General features: G+C 45.3%; 1 protein-coding gene across 7 annotated transcripts in view; it reads left to right on the top strand.

Annotated features, from left to right (window-relative positions):
* Positions 1–15,973, top strand: part of LOC125304232 (A-kinase anchor protein 2) — a 104,915-nt gene extending 88,942 nt beyond the window's left edge. For 2 of the 7 annotated variants that reach the window (XM_048258309.1, XM_048258315.1), the window contains 3 exons: positions 5,571–8,085; positions 11,530–11,723; positions 13,972–15,768. In XM_048258309.1, the coding sequence (XP_048114266.1) occupies positions 5,571–8,085; positions 11,530–11,723; positions 13,972–14,196 (2,934 nt within the window). In that variant the 3' untranslated portion in view covers positions 14,197–15,768. Of the gene's footprint in view, positions 1–5,570; positions 8,086–11,529; positions 11,724–13,971 lie in introns of all 7 variants that reach the window. The other 5 variants (XM_048258311.1, XM_048258313.1, XM_048258312.1 and 2 more) reach the window with 5 other exon arrangements.
* The last annotated feature ends 407 nt before the right edge of the window (positions 15,974–16,380 follow it).

The raw sequence follows: 16,380 nt of genomic DNA, 5'->3' as shown, positions 1-16,380 counted from the left end.
GTGACATCAGAAAGCATTTCTTCCTTTTTTAAAAGTTGGACGTTGGCTGGAAGTTGGGAATGAAGTACGAAGAGGTAGGGTCTGTCACTGCAGATTACTCTAGATTTCATTTCACCATCTCATTTAGTCAGTCTTCTTTCAGTCTGGTTTACACAGTACAGAACTTGCATGTATTTCATAATAATTATGTTGGTACAATCATTTTTTTTTTCAAAACATTAATTTACTTTACAGTTAAAGGATTAAATATACAGTTAAACAATTAAATATTTGCTGTTAGGTTAGATTGCTTTACAGGATATGAAACTGAAAATATCCTTTTAGTTAGATAGATGACTAAGATGTTTAACGGGTGTCTTGAAGCCACCGCAAGCCATGAAGTGATTTGCTTAAGACTGATGTAATCAACTCCTTCCCATCAAAGTGGATTGATAAGATAAGTGTTGTGCGGTTCTATGGGGGGAGAGACATCAAGACATCCCTAGTGGATTGTGGCTATTTGGACATCCCCAGTGAATTGTGGGTCTGGAAGGGGGGAGACATCTCCAGTGTGTGTGTGGGTCTGTTAATTGGGGAGAGTCAGACACACCAGACAAGTTATTTATGGAGTTTGTTATCTGAAGAGTGTCATGATGACCCTGTCACCATGTGTGGTGGAATCAGCAGGGACACCCACTCAATCTCAGTGTGTGTGTGGTATGGTATTTGTCTGTGTGTGTGCGTGTGCGTGTGTGTGTGTGTGTGTTTGTGTATGAGATGTTCTAGATAGATAGATAGATAGATACTGTAGGTAGATTGATTGATAGATAGATTGATTGATAGGTAGATTGATAGGTAGATTGATTGATAGGTAGATTGATTGATAGGTAGATTGATTGATAGATAGATTGATTGATTGATAGATTGGTAGATTGATTGATAGGTAGATTGATTGATAGGTAGATTGATTGATAGGTTGATTGATTGATAGGTTGATAGATTGATAGGTAGATTGATTGATTGACACTTTATTCATCCCAAGGGAAAATACAGCAAATCATGTCCAGATTTTCAAAACAACAAAACAATCCAGTTTCACAATAGGAGAGAATATCATCATAGGGAGAGGTAGGGACATGAATTTAGAAGAACATACCCAGTCACACACACACACACACACACAGGCATGTGTGTCCTGTACTCTGACACACAATTGGAGGGTGTTAACTTCCACATGTTCACTCCTTTTCCTCTGTATCATGAAATGCTCATAAACTGGCATGAGCTCCTTTTATACACCGGTTTCATGGTGGAATAATTGCCCCTTTATCATGTCACGTCTGGGTATATAAAAATTACAGAGGCAGAATGGGGGTCCTCATAATCCCATCTTTACGCCACCAGTGGACCTCTTAAGGCCACAGGAAGGCTAAATGTGTGTGTGTGTGTGTGTGTGTGTGTGAATAGCCCATGCCTGAATAGCCCATGCCAGCAAATTAGCAGCTGAGCTGAATGAGACAAGATTACTGTGTTGCGGGAAGACACAAATCTGACATGATAAGCATTAACAAGCCGTATTATTTCTCTCTGGGCCTATGTTACCATAGTGACTTGCATAGCCAGACCATTTTGGAACTAAAAACCCAGGTTTACAGCTTATTCTGAGTTAACATACCCAGTTAAACCAGTAAACCCACTTTCTGGAATACTCTCCTGGTAAGAACCTTTCACACAAGTTGTTATAGCCAGGCTACAACATAAATGACACATCTTTTTAATTTTCATAATCTTACATTGGCTGTGATTATTTTGAGCGTAAGACAGAGATGTCAGTGGTTAGCAACCTCCTTATTTGGAGAAAACGGACTTTCATTAAGCCCAGGTAGCTGTCTGTCCAGACATCTCACACAGACACACACACACACCCACACACACACACGCACACGCACACGCACGATTAATTATTAGGACCATGGCTGAGCATCCCTCAGAGCTAGTAGTTGCTGGCCAGACCCTTGAGAACAGCTGAGCTATGCAGGGAATGTTAGAGGCAGCTGAACAGGACGTTCACCAGTGCATACACCCACCCACCTACCCCCACACACACACACACACACACACACACACACACACACACACACACACAGGCATGTGTGTCATCAGACAAACACAAACACACACACTCACATACAGGCATGTGTGTCCTCAGACAAACACACACACACACATGACACATCTTTTAATTTTCATAATCTTACATTGGCTGTGATTATTTTGAGCGTAAGACAGAGATGTCAGTGGTTAGCAACCTCCTTATTTGGAGAAAACGGACTTTCATTAAGCCCAGGTAGCTGTCTGTCCAGACATCTCACACAGACACACACACACACAGGCATGTGTGTCCTGTACTCTGACACACAATTGGAGGGTGTTAACTTCCACATGTTCACTCCTTTTCCTCTGTATCATGAAATGCTCATAAACTGGCATGAGCTCCTTTTATACACCGGTTTCATGGTGGAATAATTGCCCTTTATCATGTCACGTCTGGGTATATAAAAATTACAGAGGCAGAATGGGGTCCTCATAATCCCATCTTTACGCCACCAGTGGACCTCTTAAGGCCACAGGAAGGCTAAATGTGTGTGTGTGTGTGGGAGTGGGTGGGGTGTTAGTGTATATGTACCGGGGAGAGGATGTTTTGAGCTGTGGCAGAGAGAACAGGGGTGGTGTGTGTGCATGTGTGTGTGTGGGAGTGGGTGGGGTGTTAGTGTATATGTACCCGGGGGGAGAGGATGTTTTTGAGCTGTGGCAGAGAGAACAGGGGTGCTTATTGAAGTGAAGTGCTGCCATAAAGCCACATTAATGACACCATGTGACTCCACAGTCCCTGTTGCCAGGGATGGAACAGTCATGGACTATCAAAAAATGAGTTATCAACAACAATAACTTACTACACACACTCATTTCTCTCTCACACACACACACACACACACACACACACTTACTTCAAATTCAATTGGATTATCAAAAAAATATTTATGAACAACAATACTACTCACACACTCATTTTATCTCTCTCTCACACACACGCGCACACACACACACACACACATACACATGCACACACAAACAAACAAACACATTTAATTCAAATTCAATTGAATTTAGTTTTATTTATTATTTGTTATAGCAGCAAGACAATTGGAGTAGTCTCACAGTGCTCTGCAGAGCACAGAGGCCGAAGGAGGGATTGATTTTTCACCATTTGTTGGACTTTAACTGAAATCTACTGCGTGCGTGCTTGTGTGTGCATGTGTGTGTGTGTGTGTGTGTGTATGTGTGTGTGTGCATGTGTGTGTGTGTGTGTGTGTGTGTGTGATATCCAAGTCCCAGAGTGACTGTTAAGGTATTTCTGCCGTCTGAAAGGTGATTGGCCCATGCCCGTGGAGGAATGTAGGCCATGTGAATATTGAATGAGCTCAAGTGTGGCCTTCACCCACAGCCCTCACCTGGGGAGCACTTAGGAACACTCACTCAAAGTGGACCTTCCAGAGGAACGATAGAATAAACAAGGCAGAGAGGGAGAGAGTGAATGACAGGGGGAGAGAGAAAGAGAGAGAGAGAAGAATATATAGAAAACGATAGCCAGATTTTTACATATCCCTAACACCGTCGTCCTACGCAATACATTATAGTACAAAGATAAACATTCCTGTCGTTTTTTGGGAATGTTTGGGTGGCCAGGAGAAACAGACGGGTGGGATGACCGGCGCGGAGTCGTGTTTGTTTTGCAGAACGCCGCGGGTCGTGTCAGGGCTGAGGTCCTGTAGGATTAAGTTTGCTTTGTTTGGCCGCGGTCACTGTTGACTGGTAGGTCAGGACGTCAGGAGGGACTGGAGAGAGACAGAGAGGGTTCAAATCGACGGCGTCTCAGTAGCCTCTCCTTGGGTTTCCCTAAAGACTGGCCCTTTCATCCGTGGACGTCTTTTGTAGAGGTGTCAGTGTGTTGGTCAAATGACATGGCTGACTCCAGGTTTGAATAAGTGGCCTGTGAGTGGGTTTAGTGCCCTGTGTGTGACTGTGTGTCTGCATTGAAAGGTCTGGTATGTTTGTCTAGGCTTGTGAGACATATATACTGCAATCGTTCAGCTGCTCTTTTCTTTCATACCAAACAATGAGACAAATGAAAGCTGTTGTGATTCATCAGGCGTGCAGTCCGCCCAACTCGAGTGTAATTGTGTAACAAAGACGCAGTGCAGTCCAGCCAGCAGGCCATGTTTACACAAGCCTGGTCTTTAAACATGTCTTAAACATTAACACAGTAGCAGACACAGAAGCATGTCTTAAGCAAGAGTGTCTAAGCAATGTGGGACCTCTTACAAGACTCCCGGCAGTTGTTTACTAGAAGGCTATTCTTCCTCAAGTCATCCATTATCCAAAGTATTGCAAAACTGCAGAAAGTAAGACTCCTTTTCAATCAGTGTAATTCTTTGGCTCGTGTGATTACAGTCTGTGGCACATGGCATGTGTGTAAGTGTCCCAAAGGTTAAATGCAAACCACTAAGAGGTATTAGCGCCAAAACTTTAAAAGGGACACTCGTCACCATCCCCCATCTCTGCCTTGTCTGTTAACACTAACCACAGCCCTGAGCGACCCAGTTGGCCAGAAGTCAATATGCCACACCGTGTGAGTCATTGGCCTTTGACCCCTCATAGGTAGATGTTTGAGAGGATGGACAGGAACAGGAAATGAGGCCAGCGGCCCTCTTGTGTCTGTACCATACCCTCCAAATGTCCGTCTGGACGAATCTGGGGTCCTCCTCGGCTTGCCGTAGCCTAGTTAGCACTACTGAGTCTGGTTGGGACAATACAGAGGCCTACCAGAGGAGCAATAAGAGTAAGGCTGAAACTATAGCTTTTTTGAGTTTTCTTGAAAACTCCAAAAATATCCGAGTGAACTTGTGTTGTTTGTTATATTAATACAGCATTTTACACTGTTTGGTGGTTTTGTTCCATTTGATTCATTGAGTGGATTTATCTAAATTATTAACAACGTGTTTTGACTGAATGGATTTTCGTTGCTTTGTCCATGAGGCGAGGGAGAGAGAGAGAGAGAAAGAGAGACAGAGAGAGAGAGAGAGAGAGAGAGAGGCTCTCAGCTGCTCATAGTGAATGTGGTGTGGAGCAGTCAATGGCCACCAGAGACCAGGGTACAAACCACAGGGCTGTTTGCATTATTAACCACCCGGATCATATCGCTCGGTTCAGAGTTCGACATGGCCACGATCCTCACCCTCTTATCATGTGCAATTCCTGTATTATGCATGATAGTCCCACACAATGATTCCACCTATCCTGTGTGTGGCTCTCTTGCGTACAAATTATGTAAACAGCATTTATGTGTGAGTGTTTTCGAACAGCGTGGTAAAGAGGGTTTGCACAAGTGGTGAACTCCCAGGGAAGTTTACTTCCCGAAGAGATGAAAAGACTATGTCTGTGGATGTGCCCAGAATAGCAAGGCGCTTTCTAACACTGAACTCATTTCAAATTCTCTCTTTCTTTTCTTTTCTCTTCTCTGTGTCTTGCAGAAATCCTCCAAACCCCCAGAGGATGACAGTGAGCTGAAGAGAGAGAGGAACCTAAAGAGTGTCAGTTTCTTAGACTCTGTAAGCGTGATATCTGGAGGCAAGGACAACATGGAGCTGGAGACCCAGAGCGAGAGCCAGAACTGCCACACCGGCGCAGGCCAGAATGGCACGGCACACCAGGGCCAAACCATGGACACAGAGGTGGCTCAGGAGATCCGTTACCTTGATGAAGTCCTTGAGGCAAACTGTTGTGACCCTGCGGTGGACATGACTTCGAACGGAACCTCTTCCCCTGAGCCACGATCGATCAATGTTGACGGCAACGGGCCCTCAGTCGAAGTATCTGACGCGTCACCGCCAACTAATCATGGGGTTGTAGTGGAGAGAAGAATGCAGAGCACTTTTGTGGGTGAAGACAGGGACAACACCAAACCGAACGGGCACTCAGTTGTGGTCACTCAGGATGACAAGATGCTTGGGAAGCAGCCGCTGACGACCATCAAAAAAGAAGCACGCTTCGAGCTGCGCAGTTTCCAGGAGGAGAAGAAGCCGTCAAAGCTCTTCGACGCTCCGGCGGAGAAGGAGATCCGCGTGAAGAAGGTCCGGCCGTCCGAGGAGATCGCTGAACTCGAGAAGGAACGCCTGGAGCTGATCCGCGGCCAGGCAGTCAAGAAGAACCCGGGGATCGCCGCAAAGTGGTGGAACCCTCCTCAAGAGAGGACCCTGGAGGAGGAACTGGACCCAGAAAAGCTGGAGTCGCACAGGAAGTACGAGGAGAGGAAGCAGAGGAAGATGGAGTCCAGCCGCGCCACGCAGGCGTCCCCAAATCCAACTGCCCCGAGCCCAACGTCCTCCTACACCCCTCCACCAGAGCCTGTGAGCAAAGAGGACATTGTGACAGAGCAGGTGGACTTTTCAGCGGCTCGGAAGCAGTTTCTGCAGATGGAGCACACGAAGCAGCCGGCCGCAGGCCCGAAGCGAGGAGTCGCTCCGCAGTTGTACTCTGCCAAGCCGTTCTCCCGAGTGTCAGAGGTCGCACACGTCGAAAGGCCCGGAGGTTACGTCACCATCACCAGCCAGGGGTCACACGGCCTGGATGAACGCTGTGATGTGACGACGGTAAAAACCGAAAGGATTTTCTGCAGCCCAGGAGATTCGCCCTCGCAAAGCATGGCAGAGAATGAGAGAAAGGACAGTGTGAAAGCCTGGAACGAGGAAAGTGACTTCACCTGTGCCCACGCTGTCATGACTTTGGTGAAGGATGAAGAGCCCGAAATGTTCCAAGTGCAGCGATCCTCAAACAGCTCGTACCACCCAGAGGAGATCGACTCAGGGCTGGACGACCTGTCCGTGCGTTCACAGGACACGACCGTTCTGGAGACTCTATCCAACGACTTCAGCATGGACAACGTGAGCGACAGCGGAGCATCTAACGAGACCATGAGTGCCTACCTGGAGAACTCTCTGGGAGACTACTCCTTTCCCTCCACCCCAATGGCCACCACGCCCATCAACGGGAAGTCAGAGAAGGGCACCAAATCGCCGGACAACCACAGTGTGTCTCTCTCTTACCAAGTGGACAGTCTGACCGAAGAGGAGCTGGAGTACCATGCCGGAGTCCTGGTGCAGTCTGCCATTGAGCAGGCTATCGCCCAGCAGAACGATGAGTGGGAGCCGAGACAGGCCACCCAGCAGTCGTCCCCGATCCCAGAGCGACGTGTCGAGGTGGTCGAGCCTGCTCCGCAACCTCGGGAACCTCCAGTCTCTCCTGTGCCTGCACCCACCGCTTCTCCCAGAGTGCCAACCCCCGTGGAAGAGAAGAGAAGTGCAGCCACCTCTCCTACGATCACCGTCCCTAGTGCCCCCAGGGTCTCCAGCATGCCTAGTAGCCCTACTCCTGCTCATACTCCTGCTCCTACTCCTGCTCCTGCTCCTGCTCCTGCTCATGCTGCTGGTCCGACACACGTGGGCCCATACAAGCCGCCCAGTCCTTCCCCACCTCCCAGCGAGAAGCAGGAGTTCAGCTACTTCAGCAAGTACTCAGAGACTCCTGCTCCTGGTCCGACACACGTGGGCCCATACAAGTCGCCCAGTCCCTCCCCACCTCCCAGTGAGAAGCAGGAGTTCAGCTACTTCAGCAAGTACTCAGAGACTCCTGCTTCTGGTCCGACAAACGTGGGTCCATACAAGCCGCCCAGTCCCTCCCCACCTCCCAGTGAGAAGCAGGAGTTTAGCTACTTCAGCAAGTACTCAGAGGCTGCAGAGCTGAGAAGCACAGCGTCCGTGCTGAAGAACCAGGACGTGGAGGTGACCGCGGGACCCTTTAAGCTGCGCTCCCGCAAGCAGCGGACCCTGTCCATGATCGAGGAGGAGATCCGAGCTGCCCAGGAGAGAGAGGAGGAGCTGAAGAGGCAGCGCCAGACGCGGTGCGTCCGACCCCAACCTGCTGCAAGCCACAAGCAGAAGACCAACAGCCTCCCCGCCAAATTAGTTCTCCCAGGAAAGACAGCACCAGGTAAGGAATGACCAACTAGTCCGCTCAAAAGCATCAAACACAACCACAACAACAATCCCACATGAATTTATGGAGTCATGATGTACTTTAGAGTGTATTCAAATATACTACAATCACATTTCTCAAAATATAAATGTTAAACACTTCACACATACAGTATAACTACTCTTGAGACTTGATCTTGTCTATTAATCAGCCAGGTATTGATTTGTTGTTTTTACAGTAACTGGAGTTGGCATTGCTAATTTCAATAGACATTCCCATGAACATTTAACCTGATGTTCAGTGGCAATTTTCAGTATTAAATGCCAATTTTTAAGGTTGTATTTATTCAACCCAGCCACAGCTAACATTATAACACTCCAGTGTCTCTGACTTCATCGGAGTTAAAACCTCTTTGTAAATTAGAAACACTTCAGAGCTCATCCGAGTTAACACCTCTTGTTAAATTATCCTGTTAATGAACTTTCCATGGCTCTCCCTCTTGTCTGTTATGGGTCAACCTAAACCACTTATAGGTTCTCATGAAAATAAGCACTCACCTTTGCAGGAGTGAGTGTTGTGTGACAATGAGCAGAGAGAAGAAGAGAGGGAGGCAGAGAAGGAGAGAGAGAGAGAGAGAAAGAGAGAGAAAGAGGGAGAGAGAGGGTTGAAGGGACACAGATTACATCTGCACAAAATCAGCAACCCAGCGGGCTTTGGAAACGACATTGACAAACCGAACAGGCTCTCGGTGGACAAGATGAAATGACCAGAAGCACGAGCTGGCAGGAGCCCAAGTCATTATCCTCTGAGGACGGGCCGCAGTGCGGATTACCAATGTACACAATAACATAGAATTGTTAATTAAGCCAGGGCTAGTCAGGCTAGGATAATAACAGTGCCTGCCTGCTCGCTCAGGTTCAGAGGTATAATTATCAGGGAGGCCCCCAGATGCTGTTTGTTTATGTCAGCCACTTATAGAAGGTTCTCAGTGCTAATGAGAACAATCATATTCTCGTCAGCACTACGAAATAGTCTTGAGATAATTGGCTTCGTAAATCTCAACACTGGGGTTTCTTATTCACTGATTTGTTTTGTTGTATAAGCGGAGCCACAGGCTTTTTTTTTAATTATTTTTTTTTTTAAAGGCTGACGATTTCTTTGAGGTCTTGGCCTTCGCATGCAAAGTCCCACTGTCCTGCAGCTGCCGCATGACTGTGTGAGTCAGCTTCGCTAGCTGTCGCTTCAAAGGGCAGTCAGACAACGGCAGACTGAGCCTGCACAGCTGAGCCCCCTGGCCCTCTACCACTCTGCCTCTCCAGCCACACTCAACTTCACATTCCTGGCCTGAATGTGAGCAATGTTTGGGAACCCAGGTGCAGGTTATTTACCTAGGTTTATAAAGCGGTGGGTTGTGTATATTGCGGAAATTTAAAAGTATGCATCCTGCATTGCTGTGAAGAAGTGGAGGGACTTCAGTGGCGGATGTTTGCTGCTTGGTGACCATCTGCCACCTGCTGGCATTAAAGGGTACTGCAAGGAGACCAAGGACAGCGTTATACTTTTTGTGCATGTTGTATGCAAGAGTCTGAGTGACATAATTTTCATCATCTGAGTATGTATGCTAAATGGACGACTGAGTGGACATCTATGTAACCTCAAAAATTGTTTTGTCCACTACGCTACAAGGGCTCCAACTCTGCATGGATGAACTCCAAGCAAACTAGTATAATAAGAAGACTTCTAAGAGCAGTATAGCAGTTTTGTGAGTTATCTGTTTACTGTCAACACAAAGTGGCTCTTGAAAAGGACATTAAATCATGTTATGATAATGTATTGGTTTTGCAGAAGTGATTCAGTTGCTACAAGTAGAATTTAGAATTCCCATGTCATAGTTTTACCATGTCCTTTACTGAGATTAATAATTTATTCTCATATATCAAAACAAAATCAAACAATATTAATGTTAAATGGCTCTAAGGGTTCCTGTTACAATGTAATAACTTATAACTACTGCAATATACAGCATCTTGCCTTTTGCCAGGCCATTTGATGGATCAAATCAATGTTATCACCTTGATCAAGTATCCACTGAAATCCACCTCCGTAATACCACGCTGGATGAATAGTTTATTGGAATGTGGCTAGTTCAAAGCTGGCCTTGTTCTTGGAAGACATTCCTCCAAGGCCGTCTGTGGCCGTGTCACATCTTTATCCTGCTGTCTCCAGTTCTCTCTGCCTGACTGGACTCAGAGTAGGGGAATTACAGAGCTGCAAAACCAGACTGCTACAAGCGCAAGCGCTAAGAATCAGGCCGTCTGTCAGGCTCACTGCCCAGGGCCATGTCAGGAGAGAGCAACTGAATTTGGAACTGTTTTTGGGGAAAATCCAGTTAAAGTCTTGTGTGGAAAATGCTCACTTTCAGTTTGACAACAGCCCTGAGACATAGAAGTGTTTTGAAAACAACTTCAGTATGAGTGTTTCATTTGTGTTGGTTATTTGGAATGGATTCTATGGACAGTTTCAACCTATTCTGAAATCAGATTGTATATTGGTCTGAAATACTCAATCACAGAACTCAGCTGGATAAGGAAAAATGGTTTTAACAACAGTTATCTTCTATCCCATAATCACCCAACCACCTTAAGGCCCTCTGATAAGCACTCCACGACCGCACCGCGAGAAGAACTATGTTGAACCAAAATGGAGAAGAATGTTCAAGCACGTCCACTGATATTATGCAAGAGCAGGACAAAGGAAAAGGAAATGACAAATAGCCAGTCATCAGAGCTACACTCCCTTGGATCTCAGCAGTGAGATGGAGACTGAGCTCAGGGGTAACCATCTAGAAACCGTCTTTATCGCCTCCCAATGCTGAGAATCCATCTGAGCCAGAGAGACATGTTGAGTCACCAGCGCCTGACCCACTCACCAGAAAGACTCGCTAAGCTTGCACACACCCCAACATTTTTAAGTATATTTTTTTTTGGGGGGGTTGCCTTTATTGCGACAGGATAGTGAAGAGATTGACAGGAAGTGAGAGAGAGACAGAAAGAGAGAGAGAGAGAGAGAGAGAGAGAGAGAGAGAGAGAGAGAGAGAGATGGATGGGATCGGGTATTGAACCCAGGACGGCACATGGACCCAAATATGGTGCAGGCGCTGGAGCCAGTTGTGCCAGTGTGCCCCCCCCCCCACACACACACCAACATTTGGATCTTTTTGTCTCAGGCCCTTTTCCTGTTTGTCATTTTGATAGTGGAAATTACTGAAAACATTTTTGTATGCCACTGTATGTATATGAGGTCAATGTAATTCAGTTTTTCAATCATGTCAAAAAGCGTTTCACTCGAAAGTCTGCAAAAGCCAGTTTTTTTTTCAGCCTGCACTTATAATAATACAGTTAAATCCTACATTTTCACTTGTAGATAATAATACAGTTAAATCCTACATGTTCTTTGCAGGCAAGATTGAGAAGATTCGCCCGGTCCCTCCTGCTTCTCCCTGCTCCTCCGAGGGGCCTCTCCCATCACCCCTCTCCGATTTGGGCAGCGATGACTCCGGGGGCAGCCAGCGCCCCAAAAACCTCATGCAGACCCTGATGGAGGACTTCGAGAGCCACAAGGTTAAACGCAGAGAGAAAGTTGAGGATAATAGTGTAAGTTCCCTCTACACTACACCACAGCAGCGCTGTATGTGAGATTAGATTTGGCCAATGCATAATCCCCATAGGATTACAGTTGTTATGAAGTGTTAAAGGGGAAATCCACCGATTTTTCACATAGATCTCCATTTCTTGAGCCAGGCAGCTACAGCGCTACACTCTGGGGGCATTGGACATGGGAGCACATGGACATGCCCCTCAGAGTGCCAGTGGCCGGTTGCACAAAGCACCTTAAGTTTTTTCCCTTAAGTATGACCCTTAAGACTTAATTTCTCCTCAGGTAAGGGATTTACTTAAGGGTGTTGCACAGAATACCTTAAAATGTTTCCTTAGTTAAGGAGAAACGTCAAGGGATTTACTGCACTGAAAGGGATTTTCCGGCATGAAAATTCTATAGTTTCCACGGAGATTGTTCAACAGCTGTAGCCTAGCTAACTGCCTTTGCCGCGATGCCGTTAGTTAACCCACCGAACACAGTGCTTATATCTTATCATTCATCTTACCTTAACATTATTAGCGGAAATTATTCAGGTAGCAAGTAAAACATGTTATATACATGAACTGAACAATACTAGTTGGCAAGTTAGAAATGATCCTGACTGTCATCAGTGCACCAACGTTTTGCCTAGCAAAACGAACCGAAGCTCATAGGCTAACAAGACATCCACATGAATTGTTAACGTTAGCCTACGTAAACCAAACAATAATAATACGGCATGTTTCTGATAGGCCTATCTATTTGACAGAGGAAGCATATTTTTATATTGTTTTGAATGGTCAAAAGTAGTTAATAAACTTAATTTATCAGCATAAATTCAGTTAATAATATGGTTAAGGTAGAGTCAGATGTCCCTTAGGATTTTCCCCTTAGTTAGACTACTAAGGTCTTTTGTGCAACAGTTTAAGGGATTTCTTACAAGATAAGGACAAACCCTTAAATACTAAGGGAAAATGTGAAGGAACCCTTAAGGAGAAAACTTAAGGGTGTTTGTGCAACCGTTTTTATTTTAAGGGACCCTTAAATCAGATTTTAACGGAAAAACTTAACTTAAGGTGCTTTGTGCAACCGGCCACAGAGCTTTAGCTGTTGGCTGCAGCAACTCAAGATAGATAAAACTGATTGTTTTTGGGGGGGTTTCCCGTACCGACAGTACTCTGTGACCTCGAGAAACGGAGATCTATGTGAAAACTCTCCGGAGTTCTCCTTTAAGGCTTGTTCGAGTACATGAGTATTGAGAGAGAGCACAGTTAAGTAGGTGACAGTACTCTGTGCTCGCCGGAGTTCTCCTTTAAGGACACATGTGGACATTGTTTGTTTCCTCCCATTGACCATTCATGCTACATTGTTGCCATTCTGTTGTCCCCATAAGATAAGACAATGTCTGCAGTCACCTGAAGCATGTCAGCTTTTTGAGAGTTTTGTAGCATAATAAGATGAAAACTTTTTTAGGGTGTTTATGATTCCGATGAGATCACACAGTACACTTTCAATCCATGACTGCTGCATGATTATGAAATCAGTTTCCATTTCAGTAGACATATAGCAGGGTGTGTTTTGAGACTTGGCAGTTGACCCAAATCAAGGGACTTTCCAGCATTAGAACAAGTGAATTGAAAAGGCCTCACTTCTTATAAGAAGTCGAAAAACAGGATGTATTCCAATATTTACCACAGAAGGGTTCCCTTTGCCACTTCAACATTCTGTTAAACAGTCAATAATCTCAGCTCCCTCCCTCAGCTCACAGCTTTAGGGTTTTTCTTTCCTTGAAACAGTCCACCAATCTAGATTTCTGGATAAATAAATACTTAGAATGAATAATGTCTAATAACTTCTATATCGTAATCTTTGAATAAAGTACAAAAAACGTAGGCACAAAAAACAGTGAGCTTGCTCCATATGTACCCTCTTGCCAGCCCAGCTACAGTGCATACGGAAGGTATTCACAGCGCTTCACTTTTTTCCACATTTTGTTATCTTTCAGACTCACCTTAACATTAATTGAATCCATTTTAAGATGAGTCTGAAACATAACAAAATGTTGGGAAAAGTGAAGCGCTGTGAATGCTTTCCCTATGCACTGTAAAAACCAACAGTATTGCTTTCATCAGCAAAGGGAATTGTGAGTGTGTGGTTTGGAACACATGATTATGAAACAGGGAAGGCCCCACCAGGCTTGTCCAATTCTCTGCCCAGGGTTTCATCAGTGACTGACTCTAATGTTGACTCTCTCCCTTTTGTTAGTATGCCCGTTTAAAGCTCGCTAGTGGGGTGACATCTGAGGTACCTGTCAAAATGCTTCATTTGCAAGTGTTCGATTTCCAATCCATGCTGTTATCATTTGCATGTCCCCTTTCTGTTGTTGTTGTTGTTGTTGCTGTTTTTGTTGTTGCTGTTTTTGTTGGTCTCATTGATGTTTTTGTGGTTTTGTGTTTTTTTGGGGGGGGCCATTGTTGTCGATGGGTGTAGCATGATGCCAACGCTGTGGCACGGATCCGTGTAAGTGTTGGTGTTGCCGAGAGACGGCGGCTGTGAGGAGCGCAGCGTCCGAGCTGTGCCCCACTGAAACCCGCAGGACATGGCGTGGCGTGGCGTGCTTTAATGGCCTGCCCTAACCCAACACTGTGTTCAAAAACACAAGCAGAAGCAGATGTGTTTGCTCCTTGTCAATCCTCCACACACTGAGTGTTAAATAACCCTCTGCAACCCACCCCCCCTGGTCACTAGTGGAATGGGGCGCGGGGGGGGTTGGGGGGAGTAATGTCCAGTCTTTTATAAGACAGAGAACACCAGTAGGTTTTGCAAATGTTCTTTCAAATCTTGGGAGATTCTTAAAAGTTAAAATTGCATGATTCTCTCATGCATAGTGTTGCTCACACAGCAGGTAGTTAATTTGCACCTTGACAGAGCTTATTGAAATCTGAACACAGCACAGTAAAGTTATAGTCCAACAGATCAATTCAATTGAATTTAGTCAAGTTCAAATCCATTCAAAATTATCTCTATTCTTGAAACTGTGGAACACTCTCCCAAGATAATGCCAGAGAGACATCCGTTTGCCACTGAACCTTTATTTACACGTTAGCAATTATTTTTGATCGGTACACAGAGCAGCTATAAAAGACTGGACATTCTGGTTCGCTGGAATTGAAAAGCACTGCCCTCGGCCTTTATGCAACACCTGTTAACAAACCCCACACAGAGCGGCTCCTTCGGCTCAGTCGCGTGGCATGACAGCCTTTTCCTCTGTTGAGTTTGTGTGATATTGATTGAGTTCTATTTTAAGCCTGTGTTCACTTCAGCTTGGATTCATATGAGTGAGTGTGTCCTGTGTGTGTGTGTGTGTGTGTGTGCAAAATGAGCAATCAGCAAACTGTGTTTGAGCATGTGCTAAAACCTACATGAGGCTGACAAAGCAATGGATGGTTGTGTGTGCATGTGTTTGGGTGTTGAGATTTACTGAGCACAACTGTCTAGACCACAGAGATCAGAATGCACCACTGCCTGAAACTTAATGGTTTTATATCAATTAATCAGAATAGACAGACATATAATATAGGCAGCTTTTAGTTATTCATTGACCCAATCAGTCTAATCTCCTTAGACACTGTGTAAGATTAGGATCCGGATTTGGTCCAAATGGTTTAAAATTTGTTGTACACAAATAGGTAATGGCCCTTGTAATATAATTGATGTTTGTAAGTGGCCTTGGATAAAAAACTAAATGAATAAATGCAAATGGCATTTCCATACTCACATATCTTTAGATCATAGTCACATGAAAAAGGCTGATTGTACTATTGTCGTTTTATAACTCCATAAAAAGGGATCCAAATAGAAATGCTCAAATATAGTTTAGAGCTGGAATAAGGCAAAGGCATTTAGTTCTTGTCCCGAAACTAAGCCAGGTCTTCTTTTGTCCAGGTGCTGGAGGCTACTCGGGTGACCCGTCGAAAAAGCAACATGGCGCTGAAATGGGAGGCTGGGATGTACGCCAACTTGGAAGACGGCGAGGAAGAAGAGGAGGAGTAGACACAGTGACACCCCAACATACGAGTCTGAGCTAATTAAAACTAATTAAAAATGGGGGGGCATCTCTGGAGGACAACCACATTGTATTTATTGAAGTGAGGGGAGGGGGCTTCATATCACATGAGAAAATGATTGATGCTGCCGGTTAAAGTTGGACAAAGGGGTCACTTGCTGGCGTGGTGGTCAGACAAGCAGCCGGGGGGGGGGGGGGGGGGGAGGGCCCCTATTTACCTTCTAGCAGGATCACTTCCTTTTATTGCTTCAGGATTCTGTTTGCGATTTTCTACTTGGTATTTTTGGAAGTGTGTGCAGAGTACGGGGGGGTGTGCTACTCGGAGCATGGGACATGGCTTTGGGTGGTATGCCTGTTGCTTTGGAGCTTTGGAGACATTTTTAAGATGAAATGGATATAAACCGACCTGTTTAGTCAACAAGAGGTCTTTTTAAAGGACTGGTTGCTATCAAACGCTTTTGGGATTTCCATGAAAACTGAAGAAGTGTTTCCTGTTTCTTTTTGGGCCTGAAGTGTTGGAGGTTTAATCGACATGGAATATCTCATATTTAATTTCACGCCACCCCACTGGCTTCAAGAATCTACATAAAGTATCGATTCGCTTAGCA

The sequence above is a fragment of the Alosa alosa genome, chromosome 12 (genome assembly GCF_017589495.1).
Source record: "Alosa alosa isolate M-15738 ecotype Scorff River chromosome 12, AALO_Geno_1.1, whole genome shotgun sequence".
Classification (NCBI taxonomy): Eukaryota; Metazoa; Chordata; class Actinopteri; order Clupeiformes; family Clupeidae; genus Alosa; species Alosa alosa.
This window is presented reverse-complemented; position numbering and strand designations above follow the sequence as displayed.